General features: G+C 48.5%; 1 protein-coding gene across 1 annotated transcript in view; it reads right to left on the minus strand.

Moving 5' to 3' along the window:
- Nucleotides 1–7820: 7820 nt before the first annotated feature.
- Nucleotides 7821–18985, minus strand: part of ABCA4 (ATP binding cassette subfamily A member 4) — a 111820-nt gene continuing 100655 nt past the window's right edge. The window contains 9 exon segments of the mRNA XM_032488205.1: nt 7821–8642; nt 9923–9970; nt 9972–10010; nt 11223–11472; nt 13180–13272; nt 13350–13453; nt 14213–14305; nt 14307–14348; nt 16930–17071. Of these exon segments, the coding sequence (XP_032344096.1) occupies nt 8607–8642; nt 9923–9970; nt 9972–10010; nt 11223–11472; nt 13180–13272; nt 13350–13453; nt 14213–14305; nt 14307–14348; nt 16930–17071 (847 nt within the window). The 3' untranslated portion in view covers nt 7821–8606.

Below are 18985 nucleotides of genomic sequence, written 5' to 3' on the forward strand. Positions count from 1 at the left end.
TGGGCAGTTGGGAACCTCTGACAAAATTCTTACCAGCCTCCCCGCTCTCTCTCCCTTTAAAAATAAACCTCAGATATTTATTTCTCATGGCTCTGGGGTCTGGAAGTCTGAGATCGGGGTGCCAGCACAGCAGAACTCTGGGAGGGGTCCTCCTCTGGGTCGCAGACTGCGGACTTCTCACTGTATCCTCCTGTGGCCAGGAGCAGAGACAGGAAGCAAGCTTTCTTGTTCCCTCTCTGGCTCTGGCACTGTCCACAGCTTCTGTGGTTTTAGAAAACGCCATAGTCCCTCTTCCTGCTCTGGCCAACCACAGACGGCGACTTTCTTCACTGATTGCGCCCTGCTCCCCCCACCGCCATGAAGTGAGATCGTGAGTTTGCACGTCTGAAACTTTAGTAACTTCAGTCACACTCCGAAGGCTGTGAACCAGTTTCCTTCACAGGCATCTCTGGTAGAAGATGTGGGTCCCTTAACACCCGCTGCACACTTCTTTTTTTTCAAGCTTGGCCTCCCTAGATTACCTGAGCCTCCTCCTGGAGCCCCAGGGGCTGTCAGCACTGGGGTGTTTATTCCAAATGCCTCTCCACACATGCTTCTTCAGCTTTCTTCAGTTCTCTTGTCTTTTTATTTCCAGTTTGGCAAGTATCTGCCATTCTTTTCACCTCATCAAAAGGTTGAATTAAACAATGTTTGTTCATCAGATTTCCCATGCAAACACACTGCTGGGGAGTCTTACAGAGGTGAATTGTTTGTGTCCCCCAGCCTCTGTCCTGGGCCCTGGCGCTCCCTGCTCGGCCGTGTGCATGACCTCCGTGTGGGGGTATGGCCACCCTCCCTCAGTCCCACTGCACACAGTGTCGCCAACACTTCAGCCCCTTCTCCATCCAGCCCTGCTCTTCCAACCCCAAGGTCTGTTTCTCTTAGTGCTTTAAGCGCTGCAACGCTCTTAGGTGGTTAATGTAGAAACACTGTACTTTTGAGTAGAGGGTCTGACAAGTATACACACGCAATTTTTGGCATTTGCTTGATGGTGCTGTTTCTCTAGTGCTCATTTTAATTAAAAGGGAGGGAGGTGTGAGCATGGCTGTGGAGACAGGACTGGGGCTGTTCAAAACTTGAGCCTGATCCTGGCTCTGACACTGAGTCTCCCTCTGACCTTGGGCAGGTTCCTTAAATTTTTTTTTCTTTAATTCTTCTGTTCTCTCATGTCCATTCTCACACATGTCTCATTTTCTTTCTTCTTTTATTATTTTTTGTTTTAAAATTTATTTTATTATTATTTTTAATGGAGGTACTGGGGATTGAATCCAGGACCTCGTGAATACTAAGCACATACTCTTCCACTGAGCTAATCGCTCCCCACAAGTTCCTTAAATTTTAAATGAAGACTCTAATGAAGAGTCCAGGCTGTTTCTTGGGGACATGCTAAGTATTGTCAAAAATGCTAATTATTGAAAATATCTTCTCATCCTTGAAAAATTCCAAATTTCTTTTTGCCAGGTCCAGGATCAGATACCCTAGTTCCCCTCTGCTAGGGCACTGTCAGATAGCTGGCCCAGACATTCATTAATTGTTTTTAATTGCTATTAAAAAAAACAAAAGCCCAAACTCCTGAGCAAATTCAAGTAGAATGTGGTTATGAAAGCCAACGCCTGTTGCCAAAGAAAGATGTGTGTGCGCACGAGCTCGTATGCATGTGCGTGTGTGTATTCCTGCTCTGGACCGTGTGCTGTGTTATGTAACATCTAACCCTTGATCCCTGGGTGTTATCCGGTGAGCAGCCAGTTGGATCTGGGGCCTAAACGTGCCTTGGGAGCTGTTTTAGCCTTGCTGGGAACTAAATGACTATAGAGTTCCAACCCTGCTTGATAAGCAGCGTCTTCCCCGGTTCATCTGACACAGCCCAGCTGCTCTGCAGGGCCAGCAAGCTCGCTTACTGTGTCTCTAGAGGAAGTGTTGTGAATGGTCTGTGAGGAGCCACCGCTGAGCTCGTGGCAGCCCATCCCAGGCCTGCAGGAAGGGCTCTGGGCACTTGTCAGGACATCCATTCTTCTATACAGGGCTTTACAGGGTTCCTCTGTTGAGGAACTTTAACATCCTAAGCAGCTCTGAGTTTTTTTTGGAGGGAGTGTGTGTATTACTCCCCGTGAAGCCAGGCTCCGTTTTGGGGCTGGCCGAGGGCCTGATGCTGCCTGTGCACAGGCCCTAGGGGACTATCACTGGATTACACTTGTCTAACAGGCTGTTGGGCAAGTTTGGATACATTTAGTCAAACCACCCATGAACTCACCGTTCCAAATAGCTTAACTGGCTGCATGGTCAGGTGCCAAGGCACCAGCATTAACGATCTGCCAGACGTCCAGGGCCCATACCGAACTGCTGACCCAGAGGAAGGCTCTCCCGGCGGGCAGATTCCTCTCCCCGGTTCTGTTGCCTGTGTTAGTCTGGCCTCATGTATAACCCGTGCCAGGCTTTCCTCTGAGAAGGGCACGGGGTGCAGTGGGAATACGGTGGGTTCACTCCTAATCCCTTTTTGCTGCTTTCTCATAATTCTACTGTGTAATTTCTGGTCAGTGACTTCCAGGTTTCAAATCTTTTCTAAGTGTTCAGTTTCTACACAACTTTATCACCCCTTAAGAATTAAAAACAATTACATTCTCTGTTCAGCTATTAATACTGGGATTCATATTTACTTTGTAAGCATGTCTCTGTTTTTAGTTTTGTTGTAAGTTTTTTTTGCTTATGCATTTTGTTTCTGTTTGTGGATAAGAAATGTAAGAGTGGAATGTTAAATTTCAGTGTAGTTGTGTAATGTCACGAATTTTAAAATTAAACTTTTTGAGGACAGTGACCTGTGAAGCCACCCCAGGAGCCAGAGCTGTTGTAGCCCCTTCTCTTCCCCTTCCTGTTGCAAAAAAAAAAAGGCATTTGTACCATTAAAAAAAGAATTTAAAAATTAAAAAGTGGATTGGCTAACAACAACCAAAAAAAAAAAACAAACAAAAAAAAAACCAAATCAGGAACAAGACAAGGATGCCCACTCTCACCACTTTTATTCAACATAGTTTTGGAAGTTCTAGCCACAGCAATCAGAAAAGGGAAAGGAAATAAAAGGAATCTAAGTTGGAAAGGAAGACGTAAAACTGTCACTGTTTCCAGATGACATGATGCTATACATAGAAAATCCTAAAGGCACCATCAGAAAACTCCTAGAGCTCATCAATGAATGCAGTAAAGTTGCGGGACACAAAGTTAACATACTGAAGTCTGTTGCATTTCTATACACTAACAATGAAATATCAGAAAGAGAAATTAAGGAAACAATTCCATTTACCATTGCAGCAAAAAGAATACAATACCTAGGAATAAACCTACCTAAGGAGGCAAAAGACCTGTGCTCTGAAAACTGTGAGACACTGATGAAAGAAATTGAAGACGACACAAACAGATGGAAAGAGATACTGTGTTCTTGGACTGGAAGACTCAGTATTCTTAAAATGGCCATTCTACCCAAGGCAACATACAGATTCAATGCAATCCCTATCAAATTACCAATGGCATTTTTCACAGAACTAGAGCAAAAAAATGCTTAATTTGTATGGAAACACAAAAGGCCCCAAATAGCCAAAATAGTCTTGAGAAAGAACAGGGCTGGAGGAACCACGCTCCCTGACTTCAGACTATACTACAAATCTATAATAATCAAAACAGTATGGCACGGGCACAAAAACAGACACATAGATCAAAGGAACAGGACAGAAAGCCCAGAAATAAACCTGTGCACGTATGATCAACTAATCTATGACAAAGGAGGCAAGAATATACAATGCAGAAAAAGTCTCTCCAATAAGTGGTGCCAGGAAACTGGGCAGCTACAGGTAAAAGAATGAAATTAGAATATTCTCTAATACAACATACAAAAATAAACTCAAAATGGATTAAAGATCTAAATGTAAGATTGAATACTATAAAACTCCTAGAGGAAAATGTAGGCAGGATACTCTGTGACCAAAATCACAGCAATATTTTTTTTGATTCATCTCCTAGAGTAATGGAAACAAAAGCAAAAATAAACAAATGGGATCTGATTAAACTTAAAAGCTTTCGTACAGCAAAGGAAACAGTAAACAAAATGAAAAGATGACATATGGAATGGTAGAAAATATTTGCAAATGATGCTACTGACAAGGGATTAATTTCCAAAATATACAAACAGCTCATATACCTCAATATCAAAAAAAAACCTAATCAAAAAATGGGCAGAAGACCTAAATAGACATCTCTCCAAAGAAGACATACAGATGGCCAACAAGCACATGAAAAGATACTCAATACTACTAATTATTAGAGAAATCCAAATCAAAACTACAATGAGGTAACACCTCATACCAGTCAGAATGGCTGTCATCAAAAAGTCTACAAATAAATGCTGGATAGAGCATAGAGAAAAGGAAACCTTCTTACACTGTTGGAGGGAATGCAAATGGGCATAGTCACTATGGAGAACAGTATGGGGGATCCTTAAAAAACTAAAAATAGAGTTACCATATGATTCAACAGTCCCACTCCTGGGCATATGTCTGGAAAAGACAAAAATGCTAATTTGAAAAGATACATGCACCCCAATGTTCACAGCCGTACTATTTACAATAGCCAAGACATGGAAGCAACCTAAATGTCCATCGACAGGTGACTGGATAAAGTTGTGAGGTGAAATACTACTTAGCCATTAAAAAGCCTGCAATATAATGCCATTTGAAGCAACACGGGTGGACCTGGAGACCGTCACACTAAGTGATGTCAGACAGAGTAAGACAAATACCATATGATATCATTTACATGTGGAATCTAAAAAGATTATACAGATAAATTTATTTACAAACAGAAATAGACTCACAGACAGAAAACAAACAAGGTTACCAAAGAGGAAAGGGTGGGGAACACACACCTCTGGGCCTGACGTCAGGCTGAGAAAGCCGAGCGTGTGTCATGGTGAGCTTTGGGAAAGGCTCTGAGGAGAGTACCTTTCGGGGGTTCTCATACCACAATATGTCTCAATTCTTATAGTAATAACTGAAGCTAAGAAACTGCTACATAATGACCTCCACGGTGACCTAGGTCCAATTCAACTTCAGCGTCTTGGTTTCCTTGGAGCCCCATGGTGGTGGTGCAGGCCCAGCTGCTAAGTGGCTCACCTCTCTTTTCACCGCTTTTCTGTTTTCCCAGGGGCCTCATGTGCCATGTGTAGACTCGAGCCTGTGATCCAGGACCACCTATGACCCAGCAAAGAGGTCCGCCAGGCCCTAGAGGCGGGTGTTAGGCCAGTTTGGGCAGGGAACTCCAGAGTTCTGGGTCTGGTGGGCATGTCTGCTCAGACATGGGAGTGAAGCGACCAGAGGACCAGAGAGGGGCCGGCAGGCCAGCCAAGTACTTCAGTCCTCCCGGGGCTTGGCTTCCTTTCGCACTAAAACAGCGCAAAACCGAGCAATTCTGTAAGGGCTTTGTTTTCGAACACTGAGAGATTTCCTAGCTGTACAAGCCCAGGGGCGTGTGAATCTGAAACTTCTAGTGCCTGTGCGTTCCCCACCTCGACAGCCACCGCGGATGAAACGTGGTGGCACTTCTGCCCTGTGGACACCAGGAGTCATGAACCGTTCACTTCAGAGCACCTGCTGAGGCGCTGAGGGCCCACACCGAGGAAACCAAGCCCCAAGCTCGGTCCAGCGGGCTGAGTCCTGGTGCCTGAAACAGCTGCCTCAGAAAGGGCGTGCTGTCCTCTTTCCAGGGGAAAACTTCCTTTCTCGCAGGCCCCTCGGGGCTCTGGTGCAGAACTTTCTCCTCACTGGCCCAGGCGCAGAGACCCAGGCTGCCCCAGAGGCCCTTTCTCCCAAGCCCAGCGCTTTGCTGACCTGTTTCCTGCCCCACTTTCCTCTTTTTTCCTGAAGAGAGCTACAGTAGCAGGAACAAATGAAGCTCTCTATGAGCTTTTAACTCAAAGCAAAAGAGCTTCTTTTTTGATTGCAGCTGTTCTGAAGTCTCGAGTTCGCCAAAAAAGAATGGAATCTTAGAAAACCTGGCAAGTCACATTCCTTGGAACGGCTCCCGAGAGGTCTTGTTTTCTGAACTCTCTCTCCATTGTCTCCTCCTGTTCTTTGTAAATCTCCCTTATTAAACCAGATTGGGAGATTTTTCAATAGATTAATATGTTCTCAGGAGATTTGGGCCAAGTTTCCGACTTGAGTATTCCTCAGACGGGAATGTGGGCATGCCTTCTCCTTCTCGAGTTTCCCCTGCTTGGTTCGCAGCTGGCATTTTTAAAGCCTAGCGTCCCCGTGGTTCTGCCTGCCCTTTGCTGCTGTCTTCAGCCGTTTGGAGGCATCATTTTTTGGACCTATTTCTTTTCTGTATTTTGTTTTTCTTGCTGGGTTTTTAAAGCGTTCAGTTCAGCAAGTATTTGTTGAGTGTTTTCTGTATGTCAGGAGCTGGGGAAAATGATGAAGAAGACACCTTGCTGTTGGAGAGCTCAGGTGCAGTAAAGTCAGACGGCTAACCGGAGCCTTCCTCCCCGAGGGAGGGCAAGATCTTACCTACACCTGACTCTTCGTAGTCCACAACCCACCACGAATGACAGCTTGCCCCCTCCCTGCGCAGCCTTCTTCCCTGTGATATCGTGGTATCAATTTACAGAACCAGCCGGAAAGCAGCAGGGCGGTGTAAGCACCTGGTGATCAGGGTGATCGCAGCTCATGCCTGGGCTCTGCCAAACTCCAGCCTAACCTTCTTCAAATAAATTATTGGGAGATTTGTAAAAAGTCAAAACCAAATCAAGCTCTAAGTCTTCTGAAGTAGTTTTGTAACCTCTATAGGCAGTTATTTGCCAAGAATCTATTGTGTGCAAAGCGGGAGCCAGTAGCAGTGCAGGATTTAAAGTCATGTCGCCACCTGCCCTCTGTCTGCCTCTGGAGGAGCACAGGGCTCTCCTTGCCCAGGGAACAGGTCACCACTTTGTGTTCACTTTCTTCTGTCCCCTTCTCAGTAAAGTGACTGGGTCTCAGCGTCTTTCTCTTTCCTCCCTCCCTCCTTCCCTCCCCCCCACCCCGCCCCGGACTCTGGAGTACGCCCATGGTAGAACGTGCGTTGGGCAGAACTGTTCTAGAACATGCTTGAACTAGGAAGCCCATGTGGGTCACGGAGGGAAGACTGCCTTGGCAAGGAAGTCCATTTGCTCTTCTCGTCCGTAAATCTTCTGGAACGATTTGGTTTAAAACTGTTCTTTTCTGATTCTTGGTGTGCCTTCCTGTGAACAATTGGGTGTCCTGTGAACCACTGCCTCTAACGTCACTGCAGAAGATGTACACGTCAGCACTGTGGAAATGGCTTACCCTGTGTGCCTGAGGCCTCGACATCTCTAAACAGTTACAAGGACATGTTGCGCCCCATCCAACCAAAGAGCCACCTTTACTGTCCTTGCCTCTTTGTCTCCTGTCTTAAACATTTTAAAAATCTTTGAGAAAGGCACTCAGACAAGCTGGGCAAACAGATGTGAAACCTAGATGTAAACCATACCTGGCTGACAATGGATAATGTTTGCATGCGCTGCCAGTTGGGGGTTCTCTTCAAACCCCCTGAAGCCCACTTGATGCGCATATCAACTCGCCCATTCACTTCCCCGCGGTGTTGCAGAGCCTTGCTGTGACTGGCCCTCCCACGGCAGTCACTCTCACAGGAGCTCACACGACGACGGGAAGCCTTACAGGCACAAAGACTGTCTAAACTACACGAGAGGATGCACAGGGAGATGAGTGACTTCTGACAGCTTGTGGTAAGCATGTTTGCATTTTATTTCCTCCTTAAGAATAAAACACTCACACACACACACACAGAGGAAAGCAGATCCACCTGAAATGAGGGCGGCACGGGGCCACGGCCACCAGGAGCCTGAGCTGGGGTTTTTATTCGTGTGGTCCGCGAGGAAAGGGTTCTGTGCTCATCTGGCTGGGTCGGTTCCACCACCAGGTGTTCCAGGGGAGCGAGTCAGTTCTGGTTTCCTTCTGAAAGAGCCCTGTTTGGAGTTCACTGTATGCAGCCCAGGTGTTTGTGTCTGCTGCCGAGGGATTATTTCTGCTGGTAGATCCGATCAGATGACCATGTGGCAAAGGCTCCTGCCCTTCCAGCTGCCCAGAGTTCCTTTCCAGCTGCAGTGGACGAGCAGTGCAGAAGGAGGTCAGATGGACCCTTCTCATTTCAGTTTTCTGAAGAGATGGTGTGATGGCTGTTAGATTTTAAGTTAAACAGCTGTCAATCAGTCTCTGAAGGAAGCTGAGCTCAGGGTACTGTGATTCTGTTGGATCACCCGAGCTTAGGGGTTAGGCTTGTTTCCTTGTCTGTGAAAAGGCTACACCAGGTGGTCCCGCAGGTCCCTCTGACTCTACGACGCAGAAGTGCTAATGGGGGCATGAGCCCCCATGTGCGTACTCGCGGGCATTGCAGAGGGACGCGGCACATCCTGCGCTGTTCCCAATGGCTGTTATGGTGCATTTCAATTTTTTTTTCCCCAAGATATTTACTGAGCTTTTGTCTTAAAAGCCAAGAAATCATCATTTAGGTCATCCTTGAGATGCAGAATTCCCTTTGTCCACCTCCTACAGAGGAAAATTGTTTAAAGTGGGATAATGTGAACAAGAACATAATGACTGTTTCATGACATTTATTTATGTACAATGCTGTGCGGGAGGAATTTTGCAAGCCGTTATGAAGGCAGCATGTTGCAGAGTCCGAGTTAACTTTGAATCATGAATTTATTATAGAAAGATACCAATTTAGTTCTAGGAAGTGCTTTTGCTACCCAATTATGTATTACGAGTTATAAAAGGGATTTCTAACTGCAAGTGGCTTTCAAAGAATAATTTTCTACGGGTGTAAACAGCAAGTACAAGATACATAATTGAGAAAGAGTGGCTGCAAAATCTCAGCAGAACTGCCTTTCCCCAGACAGGTGTCTTTCCTTAGGCATTTCTGGGCGAAGCCAGCCTTGCCGAGTAGCATTAGGTCTCCATTACCCAAGAGAAAGGGGAAAATTCATCACACGCGCTGCCTTGGAAAGGACTGTTTCAATCATCACCTCACTTGGCTTTTCTGAGAACGTTATGGGAAATCAGGCTTCGCATGTCTTTTCTTACTGGGAAAATGCTGTGGTTTTCTCTGACTTACAGATAAGTCAGGAGAGAACGGCTCAGTTAATCTGACCCTTCAATGTCCCAGGCTTAATCCGAGGCACCTGGGTCCTGGTGCCTCCTCCACCACTTTATCCAGCTCTCTCACTCCTTCTCTCCTGCTGGGGAACTGGGTGAGTGTGCTCCTTACCAGGGCCTCAGGCATCCATCCTGAATTATCACAGCTTGTGACAGACCTTCTAGTGTTTCTTCCTTCATCATCTTGATATTTTTATAAAGAACACAGAGCCCTCTCCCTAACCAGACAACCGTCCTTGATCTAACCAAATGCGTCCACCATTGACAGGAGTGCCAGTTAATTTCTTTCCTTTGAAACTCAAGCCTACAAGCAGACATGTACGTCAAGTAGCCCGACAACCAGAACATTTTAATATTCTCTCCTATCTTCCCTCCTTATTTCCAAAATCCAAGTTTTTTTTTTTTCCACTATAAGCAAGAAACATGTGGGAAAAGTTCTTTTCAAAAATGCTCTCCCATACCACCTAAAGATTTCCTGATTATCAAAGGAACCCACACAAGTACCGATGGAAAAGCCCTTCAGCACAGAAGGGGTGAGGCGTGGGGAGGTGTGGGGCCCGGGAATGAGTGGGGCTCTCTGCAGGAGGCAAGTCTGGGCCCAGAGGACAGGCTGGGTCCCTGTGCTGAGGATCTGCCTCAAACAGTGGACTGGGAAGGGGTGGCAGGGGTACCTTGGATTGTCGTCTGGCTCCCGCAGCTCGAGGGTGCAAAGGGAGGTCAGTGAATTTCAGTCTGCTGTTTAGCAAAGTTCACAAATACCTGGAAGCAAGAAAAGGACAAGAGTAGGTAGACGTTTCCAGAAAAGGGCACCCTCCACCCACCCACTTTGTTTCCTATTTTCCTCAGTTAAGGTACAGCCCTGGCTGAGCAGCTCGCTGTCCTGCCTGGGGCTTGGGGCTTTTCCTCCCAGTTGTGAACTAAGCCGAGCGCCTGCCTGCAGGAGGATTCGCAGGTAAGCAGGCATGGCGGATTCTCAGGAGCAGTGTCCCCCTCAACCTCTAAAGGAGTAACAAAAAAAGTCCCAGCCCCCCAAAGCAGAAGTTGATCTCTTTTCCGTTCTTCCCTCAGTGTGCGGTGTGGCTGACCCCTGTCCTGCCTCCACCCACTTACACTAACCAGAGGGTGCTGGGCAGCCCACTCCTCAAAGGGCAAGCGGAGATGTTTATTTAAGGATGTTTATTTAAAAAACAAACAAGTGAAAAATAAAGGCCCAGTAAATCCCAGAAACAACTCAAATGTCCCTACGGATGAACGGATACACAAAACGTGGTAAATACATACAGCTGAGTATTATTCAGCCTTAGGAAGGAAGGGTATGCTGACACATGCTCCTACACGAATGAACCTTGGGGACATTAAGTTAATGGAAATAAGCTGGACACAAGAGGGCACGTACTGGATGACACACCTGTATAAGGTACGTGGAGGAGTCAACAGAGAGTGGAACAGTGGTTACCAGTGGCTGGGGGAGTGGTTATGGGGAGCTATTGTTTGATGGACACAGTTTCAGTTTGGGAAGGTGAAAAATTTCTGGAGATGGAGAGGGATGATGGTTGCACAGCAATGTGAATATACTTAATGCCACTGAAGTGTAATGCCACTTAAAAATGTTATACACGTATTTTGTCACAAGAAAAAAGTGATCACGTGGAAAAACCTGACACATGGCACACATATTGATCAAAAAATCACTGAATTGTACACTTTAAATGGGTGCATTCTAATGTATTTAAATTAAACATCTGTAAGGTTGATTTGAAAAGGAGATGGTCCCCTTTGGCCACCACCACAAACCAGGGGAAATATTGAAATATTGTTCCTGACATTCTGAGTTTTGCCCTAACGGACAGAGTGACTAGAGTGTTGGCCCTTGGGCACGTCCTGCCTCGCGGTCTGTGGATTCCCGCTGGGCGCTGGGCCTTTGCATGCCCCACTCTGTGCGCTCTGCACGGGGTGCCCTGGCCGCCTTGCCTGGTCCAGCGTGGTCTGCGTGACCGAGTACTCCTCGATGAGCAGGCTGTCCTTGTGGGAGATGAGCAGCCGGAAGATCCTGGCCAGGGAGGAGGAGGAGACCTGGAACTGAAGCATGTTGTAGTGCCGCTCCCTCTGCACGCTGCCGGGGAAGCTGCCCTGGAAGAACCGCTCCACGGGGCCCAGGTCGGGGAGCACGTCATCCTTCGGGCACTTGACCTTCATTGTGACGATGTAGCCGTCTCCAAACCTGGGGGCACACGCGGCGGCGTGCGACAGGCCTGTTAGCAGGAGGGTCTCAGGCAATCCCCAAACGAGGAGCAGACTCATCAGAAATATTGGGTGTGAAAGGCCCAAACTACAGACCTTGTGCGCATGTTCAAAACTAGGATTTTAAAAAAGGCCGCGATGGCTCCTGGGAAAGTGGTGTGATACTAGTTTTTAGGGGAGTAAATGTCTGTGTGGTGACGTGGGGCACCAGCCCTGCGTCCCAGCTTTCTCTGTCCACCTCCCGGAGGCGTGGGTGCTCCCCACCCCCTGCCCTCTAACGTGCTTGCTGAAGTCAAAGGGGGCTGAGCCCTGTGCGGAGACCACAGGCTGCCCGGGACGGTGTGTGGGGCTGGTGCCTACTCAGAGGGGAAGACTGTCTGGCCCTGAAGGAACTGGCCTGGGGGAGCAAAGGCTTGGAAAGGTGGCACTTCCCCAGGGAAGCTTCCAGAACAAATGGGGCTGCCGGGCCAGGGCCTTTGCTAGTTCCCTCCTCCTTCTCCAGGTCGCCTGCACGTGGATGGAGAGCGGTCCCCCAGGGCGCGGGGCACGGCCAGTCAGCCTCCCCGCACGCTCAGACAGGGTGTGCTCACTGCAGCGCTGCCCCGTGACCCCGGGGTGTTCTCCCCTCAACAAAATGCCTTTGCCTTTCAGCCCCGGGGAACTGTCCTGCCACACGGGAACACTCCCTCCCTCCCGCTCTCCCCTGGGGACATGTGGAGTGAGCACGGAAAGGAGTAGGCGCATCCATGTGGACGCTGGGAGTGGCTGACACGGGCCTGGTGACCGCACACGCTCAGCGCCCCTAGGTATCTGCGCGGTGTCCGAGCTGTGGTTGCTCAGAAAGTCATGGGTCAAATGCCCAAATGGAGCTAGTTCACTAGAGCTTTCTCTCAATCATCTGTCTGCTTATTGTGTGCTGTGCAAGATGGCCCCCTGGGGACATGGAGATGAGGCGCTTACGCGCTCTTCCTCTCGCCACCTGGCACCATGGCTTTTCTGTGCTGGGCCCTCGAAAAGTGTTGATAAGTAAATGAGGGCTAACTGTAAGTCCACCCCTCCTAGTTTGTAAAGCATATCAGAGTGCAAGGGAGCATGGCAGCTTATCAAAGTCTTATCATAAGCGATGGTCTGCTTCAGTACACACTGTCATTAATAATGCACTATTCACAGCAGTGTACACTGCACAGGGGCAGGATAACCCTGCTGGAGATGACTGGCTGGCACTGCTGGTTTATCATATAGCACACGGCCTCAAACTCAAAAGCATACGGCATGCCAGAAAGGAACCCTCATGACTCAGGCTGTTTGGTCTCCGGATCATTCCTACATTGGTTGCAGACTCTTATTAATAGGTCATAAGTTCTGGATCTGATGGGATCTGGGATAGTGAGGCAGTGGTGGTGACCCTCCTTCATCCCAGCTGGGCTCTGCATTTGCCCCGATGAGAAGCCCAAATGGGAGAGTCGGTGAGCCTTCAACCACAGGCAGTTAGCCTAGCAGAGAAGAGTTTCACTGCTCAGCAGCTTTCTCCATCTGCTGCTGCAGAATGAGGCCCAGACACCACCTGCCTCTGCCGGTGGGATGAGGGGGCAGCAGGACCCTCCACATGTCAGCAGAGAGCACATGGCCTGGTTGACTACCCTCCTCTCCCCAGCAGGTAACAGGAAACCTCCCACCAAGTCCTTACTTGTACTTGAGGTGCTGAATGGTGCCCAGACACTGAAAGGCGCCCTTCACCATGATGGCCAGCCGGGTGCACAGGGCCTCGCACTCTTCCATGCTGGGGGCAGGGGAGAGCAGGTGAGGACCGGATTCCATGGCCCGCCTGCTCCACCCCGGCCCCTGGGGACCTCTTGCCTGTGGGAAGTGAGGACCACGGCTCTCCCTTCTCTGATGATGCTCATGATGGTGTTCCACAGCATGCGGCGTGCCTGGGGGTCCATGCCTGTGGTGGGCTCGTCCTGTGTGGGGGCACAGAGGACAGGGACTCGGGCTGGGAGCCAGTCTCTCCTGGTTTCTGCACCCTCCTTGGCTGACTCCCTCTGAGCAGCTCTGCTCTCTGGCAGACAGTTCACAAAGTCACTCCCCCATGGGCAAGACCCAGGGAAGCCAGCACAGGGTGTGGAGGCAGGAGTGAACCAGGAGAGTGAAGAAACCTCAGGCACACCTCTAGACTGGCTTCAGCCCATGGGTGGGGTAAGGCTGATTAACGCAATGAGGGAATTATCTTAAAAAAAGAGAAAAGAATTCAATACATATGTTTGCAAGGAGGCAGGAAGAGAACTCAGGTGACTTTTCAGGGTCCCTCCAAGTCCTGTAACCTATGCCTTCATAAACCCCAGACTGCATGGGCATGGGGGCCTCGGTTCGGTCCAACTCTGGCGAGAACCACATGAACATCTGCTCCAGTCCAATTAGGGTCCTCAACAGGCCTCCTCAGGCAATGGTAACTTCTGACCAGACACGGACATTCTGCAGAGGGGCTGAACTTCCCTGCTGCGAGCCTGCAGCCCCACAAGAACTCAGAGCGAGACTGTGTTGTGACTCTAGTCCCACCCAAGAGCTGTGAACAAAACTCTGGGCTGATCAGCTCAAAATGAGCAGTATAGGGAACATCCCGGACAAAAGCAGACTGCTGGACTCCCCAGATCTGCTGACCCAACCACGGAGATGCAGCACTTGGCGCTTGCAAGCCCCTGGGTGGTCTCGGTGGCCCTCACCAGCAGCACCAGCGGTGGGCAGCCTATCAGCGCAATGGCCGTGGAGAGTTTCCGCTTATTGCCTCCGCTGTAGGTGCCTGCCAGGCGGTCCGCAGTAGAGGGACAGGCCCAGGCTCTGAATACTCCAGTCTGTCACCTGGGGAAACGAAAGAAACCTCATCTGGGGGGGAAAAACCAAGCAAACACCCTAACCTCCACCAGTTCAAACTCTTGGGCTCCCAGGAGGACAGACCCCGCTGGGCTGAAACAGAACCGCCTGCTGCCGCGTGGGGTGGCTCGTGGCCTCCAAGGGCGAGACGTCTCCTTTCCCCTCTGGGCCTTAGATCCCAGTGTGGTTTGGTCAGCTCCGTACCCCTTGGGCGCATCCCCCTGAGAAATGGCCTTTCGGCTTACAAAAGCAGGAGAATGCTTCTCTCCCAGTGTCCTGTGACTAGGAGTGGGAGAGGAAGAGTCTTAGCGTCTGTCTGAGAAGATGGTGGGTCCCAGCCCTGTTGACTCCACCCCTCATCAGGGTCACACTGTAGTCTTGTGCACACCTCTAATGTACACTGACGGAGCGCCCACCACGAGCCGAGCACGGTGCTGGGCACTGGGGAATAATGGTGAACACAGCCATTGCTGCTGTACCGGCAGATCGGGGGGCAGTGACAGACAGTTAGACACAGAATAACGACAGATTGTAACAGCGCTCAAAGAGAACCCCAAAGTAAACTATGACAGAGAGCACCCCGTGTGAGCACGTGTTCGTGTGCACGCACGTGCTCAGAAGCAAAAGAGGGAAGTTTCTGGAGACAAGCCCACCAGGCGCCTGCCTTCTGCGCTTGTGCCCGCACCTGGAATGCTCTTCCCCTAGACATCCACACGGCTCACTCCGCTCTTCACTCAGAGGCCGCCCTGCCTAAAAGTGCAGACCCCACCCCAACAATTCTTTCCTGCTTTATTTTCTCCCCAAGGACTTTTTATTCTCAAATGTACTGTGTATCTTCTTTATCTTTTTATTGTCTGTCCCTCCCACTAGAATTTAAGCTCCATTTCTCACCCTTTATTTAGAATACTTTCCAACCTACAGAATCGTGTAAGAATAAGAACAGTACAAAGAACGTTCTCTATTTTTCTCTCTCCTTCTCTACACACACACACACACACACACAATTTTTTCAGACCCATTCGAGGGCAGGCTATACATGATGGCCCTTCACTCCTAAGTCCTTCAGTGTCTGTTTCCTGAGAACAGGGACCCCTGTCTCCCACAAGCACAGCACGGTTGTCACTGGCAGTAAGGCTAGCGCTGCTGCAGGGTTCTCTCGTGGAGCTTACCGCCTTCCGCAGCCTCCTTCTGTCCATCCGCCCAGGGGTGCCCTTCACAGCGCCATTTTCCCTCCAGCACAAGCTGCGGTCTGGTGTCCATCACTCAGCCACACTGTGTCCACTCAGCTTCCTGGGATCAGGAACCCCTCCCTACCCTTCCTCTGCCATTCTGTCTTTTATGATCTTTATAATTTTGAAGAATATGACCCCTCTATATTTCTTAATAGAATGTTCCTGTAGAGCTTGTCCAATGTTTCCTCACAAGATTCAGGCTGTGCGTCCCAATCAGAATATTACCAGGTGAAGCTGTGTCCTTCTCAGGGGGTCACATCCGAGCATGTGCCCCTCAGAGCTGGTGGTAGTTTCGGTCCCTCAGCTGAGGTACTGTCTGACTCCTCCCCTGTTCCCCCCACAGCCCATCAGCAGTCTGCGGGAGACACTTTCACACCATACAAATATCTTGCTTTTCATGCAAAATTTTCCCAGGACTGAAGACACACAGTCAAATTCTGCTGCCTCAGTTATTTGCATTAGTTCTTTCCTCCCATCTGTCTGACTTACATTCGTTTGAAATAAAGTCGGATCACCTTGCTTTGTTTGCTTTCTGTGTCAGGATTTTCTGTCTTCACTTCTACCTCTTTCCCATTCTTACCGATTTAGTTTTGTGTTTTGAATATGTAGAACGTTAACATGCTTCCAGAAGTTTCAACTAAACCAAAAATATCCCGAGAGAAGCGTTACCCCTTCCACTTCCCTTTCACCTCATTTCCCTCTTGCTGATCATCGCAGTCAGTCGTCCAGCTTATCCTTCCTGCATTTCTGTTTGTGAAGGTAAACGGGCATATTTATGCTTTCTTGCTTTTCTTTCTTACATTAAATAGTAGCATTCTACATGTGCTCCTTTGTACTTTGCTTTTTTCACTTAACAATATCTCCTAGAAATAACTCTGTATCAGTTCAGAGATTTTTATTGTTTTTGTTTTTTTAATAACTGCATAAGACTTTATTGTATATATTTACCATCAGTTATTCAGCCACTTTCCTATGCCTGAACATTTAGCTAATTTCCACTATTTTGTGACTAAAATGCAGTGAGTAACCTTGTGCATATGCATTTTGTGCTGTGGGAGGTGTGCCTTCAGGGTAAACACCCAGAAGTGGGACTGTTGGATCAAAGGGTGAATGCAGATGTCAGTTTTGTTAGCTACGAGGGCAGGAATTTTTTCTTTTGTTTTGTTCACCCCCATTTTCTAGAACAGTACTTAGCACATAGCAGACACTCAATAAGCATTTGCTGAGTGAATGAATGGACAGTGTGCTCGAGCTTTCCCATCTCTAAATACATGCACGCTCATGAAGCAGGTTCGTGGTTTACCAAACTCGAGTGGCCACAACAAACCATGTTTTACCCTCTTGATTTCCTCTGCTGGCACGCCTCGAAGCCGGGCATAGAGGTAGAGATGTTCTCGCCCTGTAAGCAGGTCATCAACTGCATCAAACTGAGGACAGTAGCCCATACTTCGATGGACGTCAGAAATATTGGTTAAAATACTGCAAGAAGAAAAAGCAGTTAGCAAGTTTCCCTCGCAAAGGGGGCGACCAGAGATCTGGGGCTGGAGGACTTTCTGTCAGTATGATAAGAAAGCGGCCTCTTCTCTCCTCCCATTGCGCTTCAGAAATGTGCACATTTAGGAATCAAAGCAAGGGTCCTTTGGTTAGACACTGATAAACTCCAGGAGTTCTGAGTTTTAAGTCCAGTCAGATTCTCCCAAGTTTCCCCATCCAGGATAAACTGAATACCTGTGACCCAAAGTCAGATATGTTTTTGGATTGGATCACAAATGAGTTTAAAAACAAAGAGAAGATTAAATTTAAGAAAATCACAAGTGGTTTTTGATTCCTTCAAACATTTAGGAAGCAGCTAGAGAAGATGTGTGCTTCCCAATGGAAGTAAACTTCTCCATTTGGATTTATTGGCAGAGATACAGTCAATGAAAGAGGAACCAGTCAGATCACCACCCAGAGCAAGAGGCCTGGCAGGAGAGATGAAGAGGTGAAGTGAACTGAGTTCTATCAACTCCCTTTGACCAATGTATTTTCCCCCACTAGAAATACATTGCCTTGATGAAAAAATAAACTGTCCATAGACTGGTCTAATTTCTTTCCCCCTTCCCTTACAGCTTAGGGCCTATAAATAAAGGATGGATGCAATCGGATGGGACAGAGAGAGGTCATGCATTTCCCCACCATGACAAAAAATACTAGGTAGGTGGGTACAGCTGGGCCAATTAAAACCACCCAGGGAAGCAAGGTGGGTGCTTCACCAAATTTACAGGAGCTTTCCCACCAGAGAACCCCAATTCCATGTCTTAAACCTATAGTCTCTTTCTAGCTTCTATCTTATTTTACTTTCTGGGCATCTGACCATGTCTCCCTTGGACTACAGCTTGATGTCTTGTGGTAAATGCTATTACATCCTCCTGCCCTTCACTCCCTGGCCTCTCCCCTTTTGTTACCATCATGAAGTCATTTGCTTGGTTGCAGATTAAGCTGGATCTGCAGATGAGATGGACTCAGCCATGGCCTGGCTCCACCTCTGCTGTTCCTTTTGCTCTAGACCCAACAGGGATGGCTGGGGAAAGCTGGAGAACCAAATTCATCCTGTCTGAGCCAGTAAGGCATGCTCAGGGCTCCCCCAGCATCGGGCCCCAGTGAGCATCGGGCCACATTGAGGATGGCTTTCAGGTGAGGAAAGGAGACCCCGGTCAAGCAGGTGCTGGTTAGACGTCAGCAGTGCCTAACTGCACTTATAAACCAGGGCAGAGAGCTCCTCTGGGCACATCTAATGTGTGTGTGAGCTCTGCTGGTCAAGGAGCAGCCTGGAAAGAGGCAAAAAAGTGCCAGTTCACGTTCTTCGTCCGATCACATTGACAACCAGTCCGTTGCCATGTTCCCTATTACAGAGAGCAGTAGGCAGCCTCCCGGAATCCAGGGGCACATGCCAGCTTTCCCTGTATAAAGAAACTCTGGCTTGCTAAGTCAAGCTTCAGCACAGAAATAGCCAGTGCAGATTAAGGCCCCGAAGGCCCCCGAACCAGCCCCCACCTAGAAACTCAACCCGGTAAAAGGATGCTTCATGACAGGGGTTCTTAATGGGGCCGCGGGGCCAGCAGGGCCATAGATGTGCTTCAGGGCTCAGTAAATTCCCCAAAACTGTTTTCAAAAATGTATGGAGGGAGGTAATGGGAAACAATGGTGCATTTCTGTAGGAAGAAGGTGCATGTATTCATCAGATGCTCAAACGGTTAGATGCTTATGATCCACAAAAGATTAAGAACCACTGATTTGGTGCTTCCCAGAACGTCCCAAGAATTCACACTAACAGAGGAGTCTCTCAACCACAGTCAATTCAACTTCCAGAGAGTCCATGTCTTAGATTTTTTGACCATGTTTGCTGAGAGGTCC

This window comes from Camelus ferus, chromosome 9 (assembly GCF_009834535.1).
Source record: "Camelus ferus isolate YT-003-E chromosome 9, BCGSAC_Cfer_1.0, whole genome shotgun sequence".
NCBI lineage: Eukaryota > Metazoa > Chordata > Mammalia > Artiodactyla > Camelidae > Camelus > Camelus ferus.